The sequence below is a fragment of the Rhinatrema bivittatum genome, chromosome 11 (assembly GCF_901001135.1).
Source record: "Rhinatrema bivittatum chromosome 11, aRhiBiv1.1, whole genome shotgun sequence".
In the NCBI taxonomy this organism is placed as follows: Eukaryota; Metazoa; Chordata; class Amphibia; order Gymnophiona; family Rhinatrematidae; genus Rhinatrema; species Rhinatrema bivittatum.
Window position 1 is genome coordinate 7,716,653 of NC_042625.1, and position 13,048 is coordinate 7,729,700.

A 13,048-nucleotide genomic window follows, 5' to 3' on the forward strand; every position below is an offset into this window, starting at 1 on the left:
GCACAGATACCGCTGTCAGTGGTGCTGGCAACAAGAAACCTATGTGCCTTACTCTCTATGTTGCTTGTTCTATTAAGTCTTCTCAACCTGACCTGAATTCCAACCTGTGTCAGCACTGTGAGGAAACCCAAGGAGAGTTGGCTTCCTCAGACTTTGCTAAGCCCGGCTCCTTCCATTCAGACGATGGGTTAGCCACAACCTTAACTGGAAGTACCCCCTGATATGAGTACCCCCAGGACTGGATTATCTGTGGGAGAGAGAAATTCAGCGGCACCTACCCCAGTACTTCCTGGGCTAGGCATGGACCCAGCTGCCTTCTCTTGGATGGAATTTTTTCCAGGGCCTTCAAGCCTTCATTCAGGCGGTCTGCTACCTCACTGGCCCCTGTCCAGACAGAACCTTCACCGGTAAGCCTTTCCTATCCTACTCCTATCGGCAGATCTTGAGGCATGCCTTGCCTCACCAAGGGTATCCCTGGAAGAGACCCGAACGGCCCAAGGAATCTGGATCCTCTTTTGTAAGACCCTGTAGATGCTGGGAGTTCCTGGGACAGACCCTATGACAGAACCATTCTGATTTCCCTACGGAAAGCCTCTTGCTACTTTCCAGTACTGGAAGCCATCCAGGAGTTGATTGACCTGGACTGGGGCACCCCAGAAGCAAGTTTTAAAGGGGGGACGAGTGTGAGATCGCATTTGCATTTCCCTATGGTGGATGTGCTGGTCTGCATCATTTCAAAGTGAATTATCCCAGTGGAGAGAGGAGCGGCCTTGAAAGATGCACATAATAGTCGGATGGACTCCATCCTTAAACAAGCCTTTGATGCGACAGCAGTGACCTTACAGATTGCTTCTTGTTAACCCATCCTTTTAATCTGACAAGGGCTCTGACCTAGTCCGTACCTCGGACAGAGGAGTGGCCTCAGTGGTAGTGGCCGGAAAACAGCCATGGCTGCGAAATTGGTCAACTGACGTGACCTCTAAGGCATCCCAAAAAATTGCCCTTTAAGGGATCACTCCTCTTCGGAAGCGAATTGGAAAAGGTGAACAGTAAATGGGGTGAATCTCCAGGGCCACGGCTATCAGAAGATAAGAGAAAGCAGTTACAGCACCCCTCACCCATGAGAATTGATCCACGGGCTCCCAACGCTTTCGCCTCTATAGAAACTCGACTTTTCAGAGGTCTCGATCCTTCGGGAGGTCTCAGTCCTTTCGGAATCGACAGTCCAAGAGAGGGGCAGGTTTTGGTTCAAACTCGTCCTGAATCCCCCATCCCCACCCCCCCCAATGAAGTTTGCCGACCTCGGAACTGTTACGTTCTGTTTGTTTAGAACTAGTTAGTGGGTCCTTGGGCTGTGGCAAGAGCTGACTCCGCCCACAAGGAGGAGCCCTGTGGGGACTCACCACAACAGGCGGGGTCTCCAGCAGTGATGGACACTAGAGGCAGTAGTTTATTATACAGCAAGAGAACCCGAGGAGCGGGTTAATAGACTCAGTCCAGAGCAGATGACCTGTAAGCTGGTCTCTCCGGTAGTGGCGCGCAGCACTGGGTAAGCCAGGGAATACTTCCTCTAGATGAAGCTTGTGTAGGTTGTCCCGGTAGTGGTCTGCAGCGCAGGGTAAACCGGGTAATATCTTCTCTCGTAGAGACTTGTGCAGGCTGTCTCCGGTAGTGGTCTACAGAGCGGGGTAGGCCGGAGGCTGGTGGTAGACGTTTGCCCAAGACAGTGTGCATCCGGTAGTGGTCCGCAGAGCGGGATAACCCGAGAATCCACACAGAGAAGGAGGAAGTTGTAGAGCAGATCCAGTACTCACTCTGAACAGAGCAACCAGCTGTAGTGGTAGGCACCATGGAGACCTGAGGTACAGGAGCACTGAAGAGGGTCGTCTGTGGAAATAGGAAGAGACTCACTGGGTTAGAGAAGTGAGGCAAGTAGAGATGGCTCTCTGAGGAGTGGATAGCCCTGACTACAGCAAGGCCCCCAAGGAGGGGTACCTAGATCACTCAGGAGCGCAGGAACAGCGAAGCAAAGTCCAAGAATGGCAGAATTGAGCAGGTTAGGAATCCTTGCTAATTTGATGGTATGCTGGCCCGATGAGATTATATATACGTAGGCAGTGATGTCATGCGGTGGGGACGCTCCCGAGGTTCCCGCCATGACGCGGTTAAGACGGGGGCAGGCGCGCGCATGCCCTAGGTCACCCCAGAAGTAAGATGGCTGCCGGGAGTGCCAGCATCGTCCCGGGAACGCCATGGAGGGGCGGTGTGCAGAAGCCGAGGCGGCCATCCTCCCTAGACTTGGAGCTGCAGGGAAAAAAGAGGTGAGCAGCAAAGGTCGCAGCTGTCTGCGACCGGGCACAACAGGAACGAGGAGATAGGAGGTTGGCTGCCCCTGTTTTATGAGCGGTGGGTCGAGATCACTTCGGACAAATGGGTACTAGATATCATACAAGAAGGATAACCACTGGAGTCTCGTTACTCTCCTCGGGACAAGCCATGATGTCTCCTTACCACTGTCCCTTATCACGTCTGTGGTAAGACACAGATGTGACAGACAGTGGAATCTACCTTGGTGTAAGGGTCCTCAGTTTGAGGGCTCTAATTCCAGTACCTGCGCCTCAGGAAGATACGGGGCATTATTCCATCTATCTCATCATACCCAAGGTCCATCCTGGACTCAAGAGTGTCAACCGACATCTACAAGTAATTCATTTCCACATGGAAACTCTGCGCTTCTTGATAAAGGCTGTACAACCGGGAGAGTTCTTAACCTCCATGGACCTTTCTGAGGCCTACCTTCATAATCCAATGCAGCAAGATCATCATCGTTTTCTTCACTTTGCAATACTGGGCTGCCATTATCAGTTCCGGGTGTTGCCCTTTGGCCTGGCCACTGCCCCAGAGCATTTTCCAAGATTATGGTGGTCGTAGCGGCGGCACTGAGAAAAGAGAGAATCTTGGTGCACCCGTACTTGGATGACTGGATGATCCGGGCGAAGCCCATGGAAGAGAGTCTCCAGGTGACTGCAGAGTGACTTCCCTGTTTCAGGAAGTCGGTTGGGTCGTATGCATGGACAAAAGCAATCTCAAACCCTCCCAGTTCTTGGAATATCTGGGAGTCTGGTTCGGCACCAAGCAGAACAATGTCTTCCTCCTGCCCATGCGGATAAGGAAGTTGAGGTCCCAAGTGCGTCAGTGGATGAACACAATTCGCCCGACAATGTGGAGCTATCTGTATGTCCTCAGTTTGATGGCATCAACCCTGGAGGTAGTACCGTGAGTGAGGACACACATACAACTACTTCAGCGATCTCTGCTGTCACGTTGGAACCTGCTGTCTCAAGACTTTTCGATTTGCCTCCACCTCCCAGTGGAAGTATGCTCTCAACTCCAGTGGTGGCTGTTCCTGCCGAGCTGGCTAGTTCTCACGATAGACGTGAGCCTCCGGGGCTGGGGAGTTCACTGTCAGGAACTGATGGCTCAGGGACGTTGGACCAAGGAAGAGGAGCTGTGGAGCATAAACCGCCTGGAAGCCCTGGCAGTCAGATTGGCGTGTCTATAGTTCAACCACATCCTCCAGAGTCAGGCGATCCGCGTAATTTTGGACAATGAAACAGCGGTAGCCTACATCAGCCGCCGGGGGGGGAAACCAAGCCAGCAAGTGTCACAGGAGATAGAACTCCTTATGGAATGGGCGGAAATACATCTACAGATGATCTCGGCCTCCCACATCACAGGGAAAGATGTCAGAGCAGAGTTTCTAAGCAGGGAGAGTCTGGATCCAGGAGAATGAGCACTGTCGGCCATAGCCTTTCAGCTGGTGGTAGATCGCTAGGGCCTCCCATCTATCAACCTGCGGGTCGCATCTCACAATGCGAATGTTCCCCGGTTCTTCAGTCGCAGAAGAGATCAGTGGTCCCTGGGGATCAGTGGTCCCTGGGATTCAACGCTGCTTACTATGTGCCTTCCCTCCATGGCCCCTGCCGGGCAGGGTCATTCACAGAATCAAACGCCACAGGGGATTAGTCCTACTAGTAGCTCCAGATTGGCCCAGGTGTCTGTGGTATGCGGACATGTGGAGACTCCTGGTAGAAACCCCCCCCCACTGTGCTTACCACCGCCCAGGGACCTTCTTCAGCAAGGACCGGTCCTTCATGAGGATCAGTCTCAATTCTGTCTTACAGTTTGGTCCTTGAGAGGGCTCACCTGATGGAGCGTGGATATTTGGCAGCATTAATTACCACCTTGCTCCGCGCAAGGAAGTTTCTCCATCCTTAAAAATTGATTCTCTTGGCACTGGAGTGGCCGCAATGCCCATGGTTCGCAGATCTGGTATATCTGGCAGTGGACAAACCGTTTTATCTGACTCACTTTCGGTGACTTCTGCGGCAAGGTCCAATATTTTCGGATCGGATCGGGTGGATTGCTTCTATATCACTTTTGAGAGGCGGCAGTTGCGTCTGAAGGGGTATTCAGAAGCAGTTATTGCTACCCTCCTTCAGGCTCTGTGGCCAGCTACATCCCTGGCCTATTCCAGAGTGTAGAAGGTTTTCGACTCCTTGTGTCGTCAGCAGAATTTGGACCCGCTATTAGTTTCCGCCCCACACATTTGGGCTTTTTTGCAGCAGGGCTTGTCCAAGGGGTTGGCCTTTAACTTGCTTAGGGTTCAGGTCTCTGCTCTGGGTTGCCTCCGAGGGAAGGTACAGGGCAGACCTTTGGCTTCCCACCCTGACGTTGTGAACTTTCTAAGGGGTGTTAAGCATCTGCCGCCTCCTCTTCGGAAGGTGTGTCCGGAGTGGAATCTTAACTTAGTGTTGTGGGTTCTCTGCGAGGATCCTTTTGAACCTTTGGCTCAAGCATCCTTGAAGACTCTCACCTTGAAGACTGTCTTTTTGGTAGCCGTTCGGCTAGACAGATCTCAGAGTTGCAGGCTCTTTCCTGCCGTGATTCTTTCCTGTGGATATCGTCTGATGCGGTTTCCTTGCGTACAGTGCTTTCCTTTCTCCCTAAAGTGGTCTCGATCTTTCATGTGAATCAGACGGTGGAGTTACCAGGATTTCCGGAATGGTCCTATGATTCTTCTATGGGACAGGCTCTCTATCTTTTGGATGTGCGACACACGCTGTTGCATTATTTGAAGGTCACCAACTCCTTTTGTTGATCTGATCACCTTTTTGTGCTATTCAGGGGACCAAAAAAGGGGGAGAGAGCGTCTAAAGCTTCCTTGACTCACTGGTTAAAAGAGACTATTTGCTTGGCCTATGTTTCTAAGGGCCGCGCAGTGCCGGTGGGGCTTAAAGCTCATTCCACTCGCACCCAGGCAGCGTCGTGGGCCGAGTCTGTCTTACAGTTTGGTCCTTGAGAGGGCTCACCTGATGGAGCGTGGATATTTGGCAGCAGTAATTACCACCTTGCTCCGCGCAAGGAAGTTTCTCCATCCTTAGCGTATGTGCGGGTCTGGAGAGTATTTGAGGCCTGGTGCAAGGAACGTGGTGTTGGCCCTAGGATGGTCAAAACCCCACTGGTTCTGGAATTTTTACAGGACAGCTTGAATAAAGAGTTGGCCCTTAACTCCCTTGAAGGTCCAGGTAATGGCGCTCTACAGTTTTAGGGGCAAGGTAAATGGAACCCGCCTGATGGCTCATCAGGACATGACCCTTTTTCTGAAAGGGGTGAAGGACCTCTGGCCACCCCCTTTGGTGGCCGGTACCCTTGTGGAATCTTAATCTAGTTTTCTTTTCTGGAGTTTCTCTGACTATGGTTGGTGGTTATCCAGTTCAGAGTTATCCATCCCAGGGGCTTGGTTCGCCCTATTGTTAAATTATCTTGGCTTGGGTACAGGTCAATACTGAGGGACTGCAGGTGGCACTCTCAGATATGTAGCAGTGCCCAAAGGTTTGTCCTCTGCCTCCATCTACTGGTAGGGATGAAGAAACCCACTTGTCTGAACTGATCTGTGGTATTACAGGAACGAAAATTAACTGGTAATAACCAATTTTCCTTTCTGGGAATTACATAATAACATAGTAATGACAGCAAAAGAAAACCAGATGGTCTACCCAGTCTGCCCAGCAAGTTTCTTATAGTAGTAACTGCCGCTCTGTGCAGGTTACCCCAAACCCTATGCTAAGCATAGCAATATTTACAATCTAAACCAAGCGACTGACAAACCCATTACAAAATTGTTTTTACAGGGTGATCAGCCTTCATGATAAATGTTGCTTGAATGCGCTTTCCTTTTTGAACTTGGCTGTAGAAGCAGTCCTGTGCTTTATACCTACTGTCTGCATATCAGTAACCCAGATTGTAAAAGTCGGGGCCTAGCATTGGCTGTCGTCTGAATCGAATTCCTATGTGTTAGGCTGCCCTCTTAATTTAGGCATGCGCCTTCCTGTATGCGGGCTGCATTGAGGCACTCAGTTTTTGGGTGCTCGTCAAGGCACAGGGTTTTATGCTTAAATTTTGGATGCCTGTTTTTTACAGCATGAATTCAGCTGAATGCACACCTTTTTAGTAGCCTGTTAAGCGTACTGACAGACTAATGACGCCTATAGCTAAAAAAAACTTAAGTGCCTTATCTTCTGTGCTGCTTGTCATATTCAGCCATCTCAGCCTGATGATCCCTCTAACTTGTGCCAGTGCTGTTCGGAGGCTCAAGAGAATTGCCTTCGCCTGATGAGGGCCTGGGTAAAGACATGTCAGAAGGAATGCCTGACCTTGGAACTCCCTTAACTGGTACGTCAGCAGGGAAAGGTAGTTCAGTGGGCACAGGACAAGTGCCTCCTGGTTTTGGCATGGATCCTTCTGCCTTTTCTTGGGTGGAATTTTTTCAAGGATTGCAGTCTTCAAGCACAGTCCTCTGCCTGACCAATCTTGCCAGGTCACAAGTGGTGACTTCCCTCATGGCTGGTGCTGCGGTTAAGCACCAAAAAACACCTAGATCAGCAGCCGATTTTCCCAATAGGGACCCAGATAGCAAAGATGATTATTTTTATTGATTTATTTTATGTTTATGATCCTTACTTATTGTTTCATGTTAATGATCCTTAATTAATCTTATTGTTAATTTAATACTGCTTCTTATTAGTAAGTCATACTTTTATATTTTTATTGAATGTTTTAATTTTGCTAGTAGAATAAGAGTAATTTTTATATTATGATTGTATTTTTGCTTTTACAAAGAAACTGTAAACCGTTGTGAAGGTCAACACCAAACATTGGTATATAAAACTTGCTAAATAAAAAATAAAATAGATGATGAAGCTGATCCTTACTCCCTGGAGGATGGGGAAATTCCTCTGCGATTGGAACTGTATAGGACTGTGTTGCAGTTCTGGCTCTGATTTCCCAGACACTAAAGATGCTGGGAGTCCCTGGGGCTGAATCCATGTCTGAGCCAAAGAAAAATCCCATTTTGATTTCTTTGCGTAAAGCCTCTTGTTTTCTCTGTACGTACCCAGATCAGTCCAGACTCCAGGGTTTTACCTCCCTTCCAGCAGATGGAGACAGCAAAATCTTCGCTGAGACTAGCATATACCCTGGTGTGCCACCTGCATTTCTTTGGTATTTCTCTGTCTCCAGCAGATGGTGCTGGTGCAAAACCTGCAGTCTTAGAATAGGTTTCTAAAAAAAAAGTTCAGCTCTACAGGAGTTCCTTCCGAAGGTTGGCAGGTCCTGGTGGGGCCTTCCTTTCTGATTCAGAGGTGGACGAGCAGGGGATTGGTAACCCCTTTTGGTGCCTCAGTCCTTTTCGTCAGTGGAGGGGGAATACTGATGGTGCCAGAACCCGTCCCCCTCTCAGGAGGATGCTTAGCGCATGCTGCCTGTCTTCAAGGAGGTGCTTATTCTTCTTGTTTCTTGGCTTTTATTTGTGCTAAGTCACGGCGGGGCTTTTTGCGGCGGCCTGGGGGGGAGGGGGGGCTGGTCAGCACTCCTTTTGGCGGCACTGTCTCTCTCTTGCACACTTGTTCGTTTAGCAGCGATGCCGCATGGTAGCTGCTGTGCGGCTTGTGGAGAATCACATGCTTGATTCACGCAGGGTGGCCTTTGTTCCCACTGCCTCTCCAGGGGAGAGGGCAGCACAGGAATGCCGGCAGCAGCAGCAGGCTGGCCTCGGGCAGCCACAAGATGACGATTCAGCAGGTGACCTTTTCCCGGGTTCAGCAGGAGCGGTGGCAGTCTTGAATTCTTTTCAGGTGGCAACTGAGAGGGCAGCAGGAATGGGAGTGCTTCCTCCACCACTCTCATCGGCCGTTGGAAGACCCACAGAGGCCCAGGTGGCCTGGGAACCTCTGGAGAAGAGGAGGATGATCCCTTGGAGCAGGATCCTGAAGAACCGGAGGGGTTTTTGCCGGATTTTGTGCTGCTCTTGCACAGGGCTTATCTAGCCAGGAGAACCGCAGGGCGGCCCCTTCCTAGGCTTGGGGACCTGCAGGGACTTCGGCAGGTCAAGCAGCCCAAGCGCATGTGAAAAGGTGAGCCAACCAAGGTTTGGCAAGTTCTGGACCAGGCGGCACTGTCTGTGGCTACAGATGAGACCTCGGGGGGGGGGGGGGTGGTGTTGGATATCGATGACTCTCCAACAGTGGACCCTCCGGACATAGGTGCTTCCCCAGACCTTCGAGACCTGGATGAGGGGAGGGACCAAGCCCCAACAGTTGAAGGGGATAATCCTAAGGTGGTTCACCTCTTCCACAGAGAGAGGAGTTGTGTCCCCTGATAGCACAAATGTCCTTAAGGAGCTAGATATTAAGGAACCTAGTGAAGAATCTGGTCATAAGGAGGTGGACACGGTCATGGAAGGTTTAAGAAGCCCCGCTAAGGCTTTCCCGTTCCATAGGTCCGTGAAGAAGCTGGTACTCCAAGAGTGGGGAAACTCCGGATACCAGTCTGAAGGTTGGCAGGGCTATGGATGTTATATCTGCTGCCAGAGGACACTTTGACTTTGTTATGGATGCCTCAGTGTCGGCTGTCACCAAGACAATGACTATCCCGGTGGCTGGTTCTGTTGTGCTTAAGGACATGCAGGATAGGAAGTTGGAGGTCTATCTCAAAAATATATTTGAGGTGTCTGCTCTGGGTATTTGAGCTGCGGTATGCAGCAGTTTGATGCTTCATGCTGGTTTATGCTGGGTTCAGTGGTTGCAGTCTGAAAGTACAATGTCAGAGTCAGAAGCAAAACAGGCTGAGCAGCTGGCAGTCATGGTGGCCTATGGAGCAGATGCGTTATATTACCTCATTAGAATGTCCTCACGAACTATGTCAGCAGTGTCTGCCAGACAATGCCTTTGGTTGTGGATGTTTAGTCTAAGTCCCAATTAGCTGTTAGGAGAGGACTTAGAGGAGCTTGTGAAGCATCTGGGCAAGAATGATGCATAAGCTGCCAGAGGATAAACTGAAGAGCACCAAAGGTACCTTCTCACTTCCGGCTAAATCTGTGTTTTCGTTCGAATCGACTACAGGAGGAGCCCAGAGGCAAGGATATGGCAGGCATCAATTTTGGGGCCAGTCCTTTCGAGGCCGAAGGCTGAACAGGAATGGTTCTGGTCAGGGGCCCTTGGGTCCCAAGTCCACACAATGAATCGAGGCTGATCCATTCCTTGGTGCCAGCTGTAGGGGATCGGCTGACTACTTTTCTACGAGGAGTGGGCCAAGATCACCACGGATTAGTAGGTCCTAAATATGATAAGGCAAGGTTACGCTTTAGAATTTGTTCGCCTGCTAAATGATGTGTTTATGGAGTCTCCTTGCACGTATGCAAATAAAAGACAGGTGAATCGGGAGACCATCGCCTGTTTACAGAGGCTGTGAGCCATCATTCCCGTTCACATGGAGGAAAGGGGAGCGGGAAAGGTACTCCATTTATTTTGTGGTCCCATAAAAGGAGGGGACCACCTGCCTGATCTTGGATTTGAAGAAGGTGAACGCGGCTCACAGCATCCCTCTGTTTCGGATGGAAACCCTACGTTCCATGGTTGCCACCGTGCGCAAAGGGGAGTTTTTGGCCTCTCTAGATTTGACCAATACTTACTTGCACATAGCAATCCGACCGGATCATCAAAGATTTCTCCGGTTAATGATGCTCTGGTCCCATTTGTGCTCTACCTTTTGCCTGGCAGCAGCCCCAAGGACTTTCACCAAGGCGATGGTCGTGGTGGTGGCAGCTCTCAGGAAAGAGGGCATTCTGGTTCCCCTATATCTTGATGATTGGCTTATTCGGGTGAAGTCTGAGGCCCTTTGCAGTCAGACAGAGGCAGTGATACTGCGGCAGCTAAGGTCTCTAGGTCGGGTTGTGAATCTGTCAAAGTCAGTTGACCCCTTCTCAGCTGGAGTTCCTAGGGGCACATTTCGACACCAGGATTGGGAGTTTTTCTTACTGAGGAGTGGATCAACAAGCTGCAGAGGCAGGTTCGCAAATTGTTGGAGGTGGAGGTTCCCAGGATCTGGGATTACCTATAGGTTCTTGGTTCCATGGCTTCCATGTTGGATTTGGTGCCTTGTGCATTTGCTCATATGAGGCCGCTGCAGGGTGCGTTGCCTTCTCAATGGGATCTGTTGTCTGTTGTCTGAGCAGTTTCATCTGTGGTTACCTCTGACGGAAGCAGCCAGGTCAAGTGTCTCATGTCTCATATCTTCTATCGTTTACCTGTGTGAATTAATAACCTGTCCTTTCTCTTCCTTCTCAGCCAAGTTCTTATCACCCTGTTATATGTAACTGCCTTTTCAGCACCATTGTTATAGTTATGTTTACTATGCACCCCTGTTCTATGTGAACCAGCATGATGTGACTGCTGTCTCGAATGCCGGTATATAAAAATCTGAAATGAATAAATAAATAAAATGGTGGCTTGGGCCATGACCATTTGGACAAGGGTGTAGCCTTGGAGATTCCGGACTGGATGGTGGTTACAACCGACACCAGCCTCTCCGGGGGGGGGGCGCTGTGTCACACAGTTGGCGCAGGACCGGTGGTGACCAGAGGAGGCGTCATGGCCCATCATTTGTTTGGAGATGAGAGCAGTGCACCTCGAGTCACAAGCTTTTCTGCCCCTGGTGCATGGGTAGCCAGTAAGGATTTTGTCGGACAGTGCAACAACTGTGGCTTATGTCAACTGGCAAGGAGGGACCAAGAGCCGAGCAGTGGCTCAGGAGGCCCAGGAGCGGTTCACTGGGTGGATAGAATCTGGAGTTATTAGCAGCCTCCCACATAGCTGGGCAGATTGATTCCAGGGAGTTGAAGTTGTTGGATGAGGCTTATCTGTCTCAAATGAGGAACTCCCTGCTTTGACTTGATGGTGACCCAAGGAAATGCCAAGGTTCCGGCCTCCTTTAGTCACAGGAGAGAATGCGGGGTGGAAGGATTCGAAGCCTTGGTTTTCCCGTGGCCACAGGAGGTTCTTCTGTATGTGTTCCTGCCGTGGCCGCGTGTTGCAGCGAACAGAGATTCATCTGGGAGAGATGATTCTGGTTGCGCATAGAGTATCCGAGCTGCAGGCCTTGTTTTGCTGGGAGACGTTCTTTCCAGGGCCAGAGGAACCACTAGGTGAGCTAGCCCTGTGCCTAGGGTGCTGAAATTTAGGGGGCACCGCCGCCGCTCTCGGCCACTTCAGGCGGCAGAATTTTGAAAGGGCAAAAAGTGCCCCTTCAAAATTCTACCCAGCCCCCGCCTCACCCTGCTCCCCCCCCCATCGTGACACCCTCCTGACGCCCCCCTTGTGATCCATCGGAGGGCCCGGGAGCAATCTGCCGCTCCCGGGACCTCGGCTGCCACTAACCAAAATGGCACCGGTGGCCTTCAGCCCCTACCATGTGACAGGGGCTACATCACATGGTACGGGCTGAAGGCCACCGGTGCCATTTTGGTTAGTGGCAGCCGACGACCCGAGAGCGGCAGATCGCTTCCGGGCTCCCCACTGGACCAGGTGTTTTGTGAGGTTTTTTGGGGGGGGGGGGGGGGTAAGGTTGGGAGGGTGAGGGAGTGGTGGCATGTGGTCCCTGCCCTAGAGTCGGGGCTGTGACCGGGGGCGGGCTGGTGGCAGCACGACGGGGGGGGGGGGGGGCCAGCGCAAGGCTTGAAGGTACCTAGGGTGCCGAATCCCCTTGCACCAGCCCTGGTTCTTTCGAGACTCCAAGGATCATACAGCTGCACACTGTTCTTTCCTTTTTGCGAAATGTGGTCTCAGATTTTCACTTGAATCAGTCCATTTTCCTGCCGACTCTGGATAGGGGGAGAGATGTGGAGGAATACCGCCTATTGCAACCCTTGGATGTTAAGGTATCTGGAGGTTTCTAGACTTCTCAGGAAGACAGATCTCTTGTTTGTCCTTCACGAAGGAAGTAAATAGAACAAGCCCGCTTTGCGGGCTACAATAGCTCGTTGGATTAAGGAGGTACAGCCACATATGTGGACACTGAACAGCCGTTGCCTAGTCAGGTTAGGGTTAATTGCCCTAGGGCTCAGGCAGTGTCATGTGCAGAAGTTAGATTATGTCCCGTCTACATTTGCCGAGCTGCGATGTCTTCCTTGCACACCTTTTCCAGGTATTATCATCTGGATGTGCAGGCCCGGGAGTACTCATCCTTTTCATGTGCGGTTTTGACTGGACTGCGGGCAGCCTCCCGCCCCATCCCACTGGTTCTGGATTTATCTGTCTGGATGCTAAGAAATAAGAAATTACTACTTACCTAAATTTCCTTTTCTTTAGGAAAGACAGATGAATCCAGCAACCCGCCCTTGTGCCATGGTCCTCCTGTTCCAGGTAAGTGTTAATCCAATCCCTAGACTAGTGTTAATTCATTCTTTGTCTGAGCTCAGTGATTCCTGTTGGCTGAGTATAGAATGGTTATCTGTTATTAATCAAGTCTTTTAGTCTGTCCACAGTTGGCTTTTACAGAGAATAATGGCAGGCTGATGTTACTGCAGTGGTGTGTATATATATATTGTGATGTCAAGTTTGCTCTGTCTCCATCTGCTGGTAGAGGTGCATAACCCACTGGTTCTGGATTTATCTATCTGACCTAAAGAAAAGGAAGTTATCAGGTAAGTAAT

The 13,048-nt window shown here is 50.7% G+C and overlaps 1 protein-coding gene across 15 annotated transcripts in view; it reads left to right on the top strand.

Annotated features, from left to right (window-relative positions):
* Positions 1-13,048, top strand: part of MORC2 (MORC family CW-type zinc finger 2) — a 418,351-nt gene that overhangs the window by 363,964 nt on the left and 41,339 nt on the right. For 11 of the 15 annotated variants that reach the window (XR_003859131.1, XM_029619027.1, XM_029619026.1 and 8 more), the window contains one exon: positions 12,705-12,758. The exons of the other annotated variants lie outside the window; for them this stretch is intronic. Coding sequence is in view for 10 of the 11 variants with exons in the window: in XM_029619027.1 (XP_029474887.1) it covers positions 12,705-12,758 (54 nt within the window). In the remaining variant the exon portion in view is untranslated. The remainder of the gene's footprint in view (positions 1-12,704; positions 12,759-13,048) is intronic. 15 annotated transcript variants of the gene reach the window in all.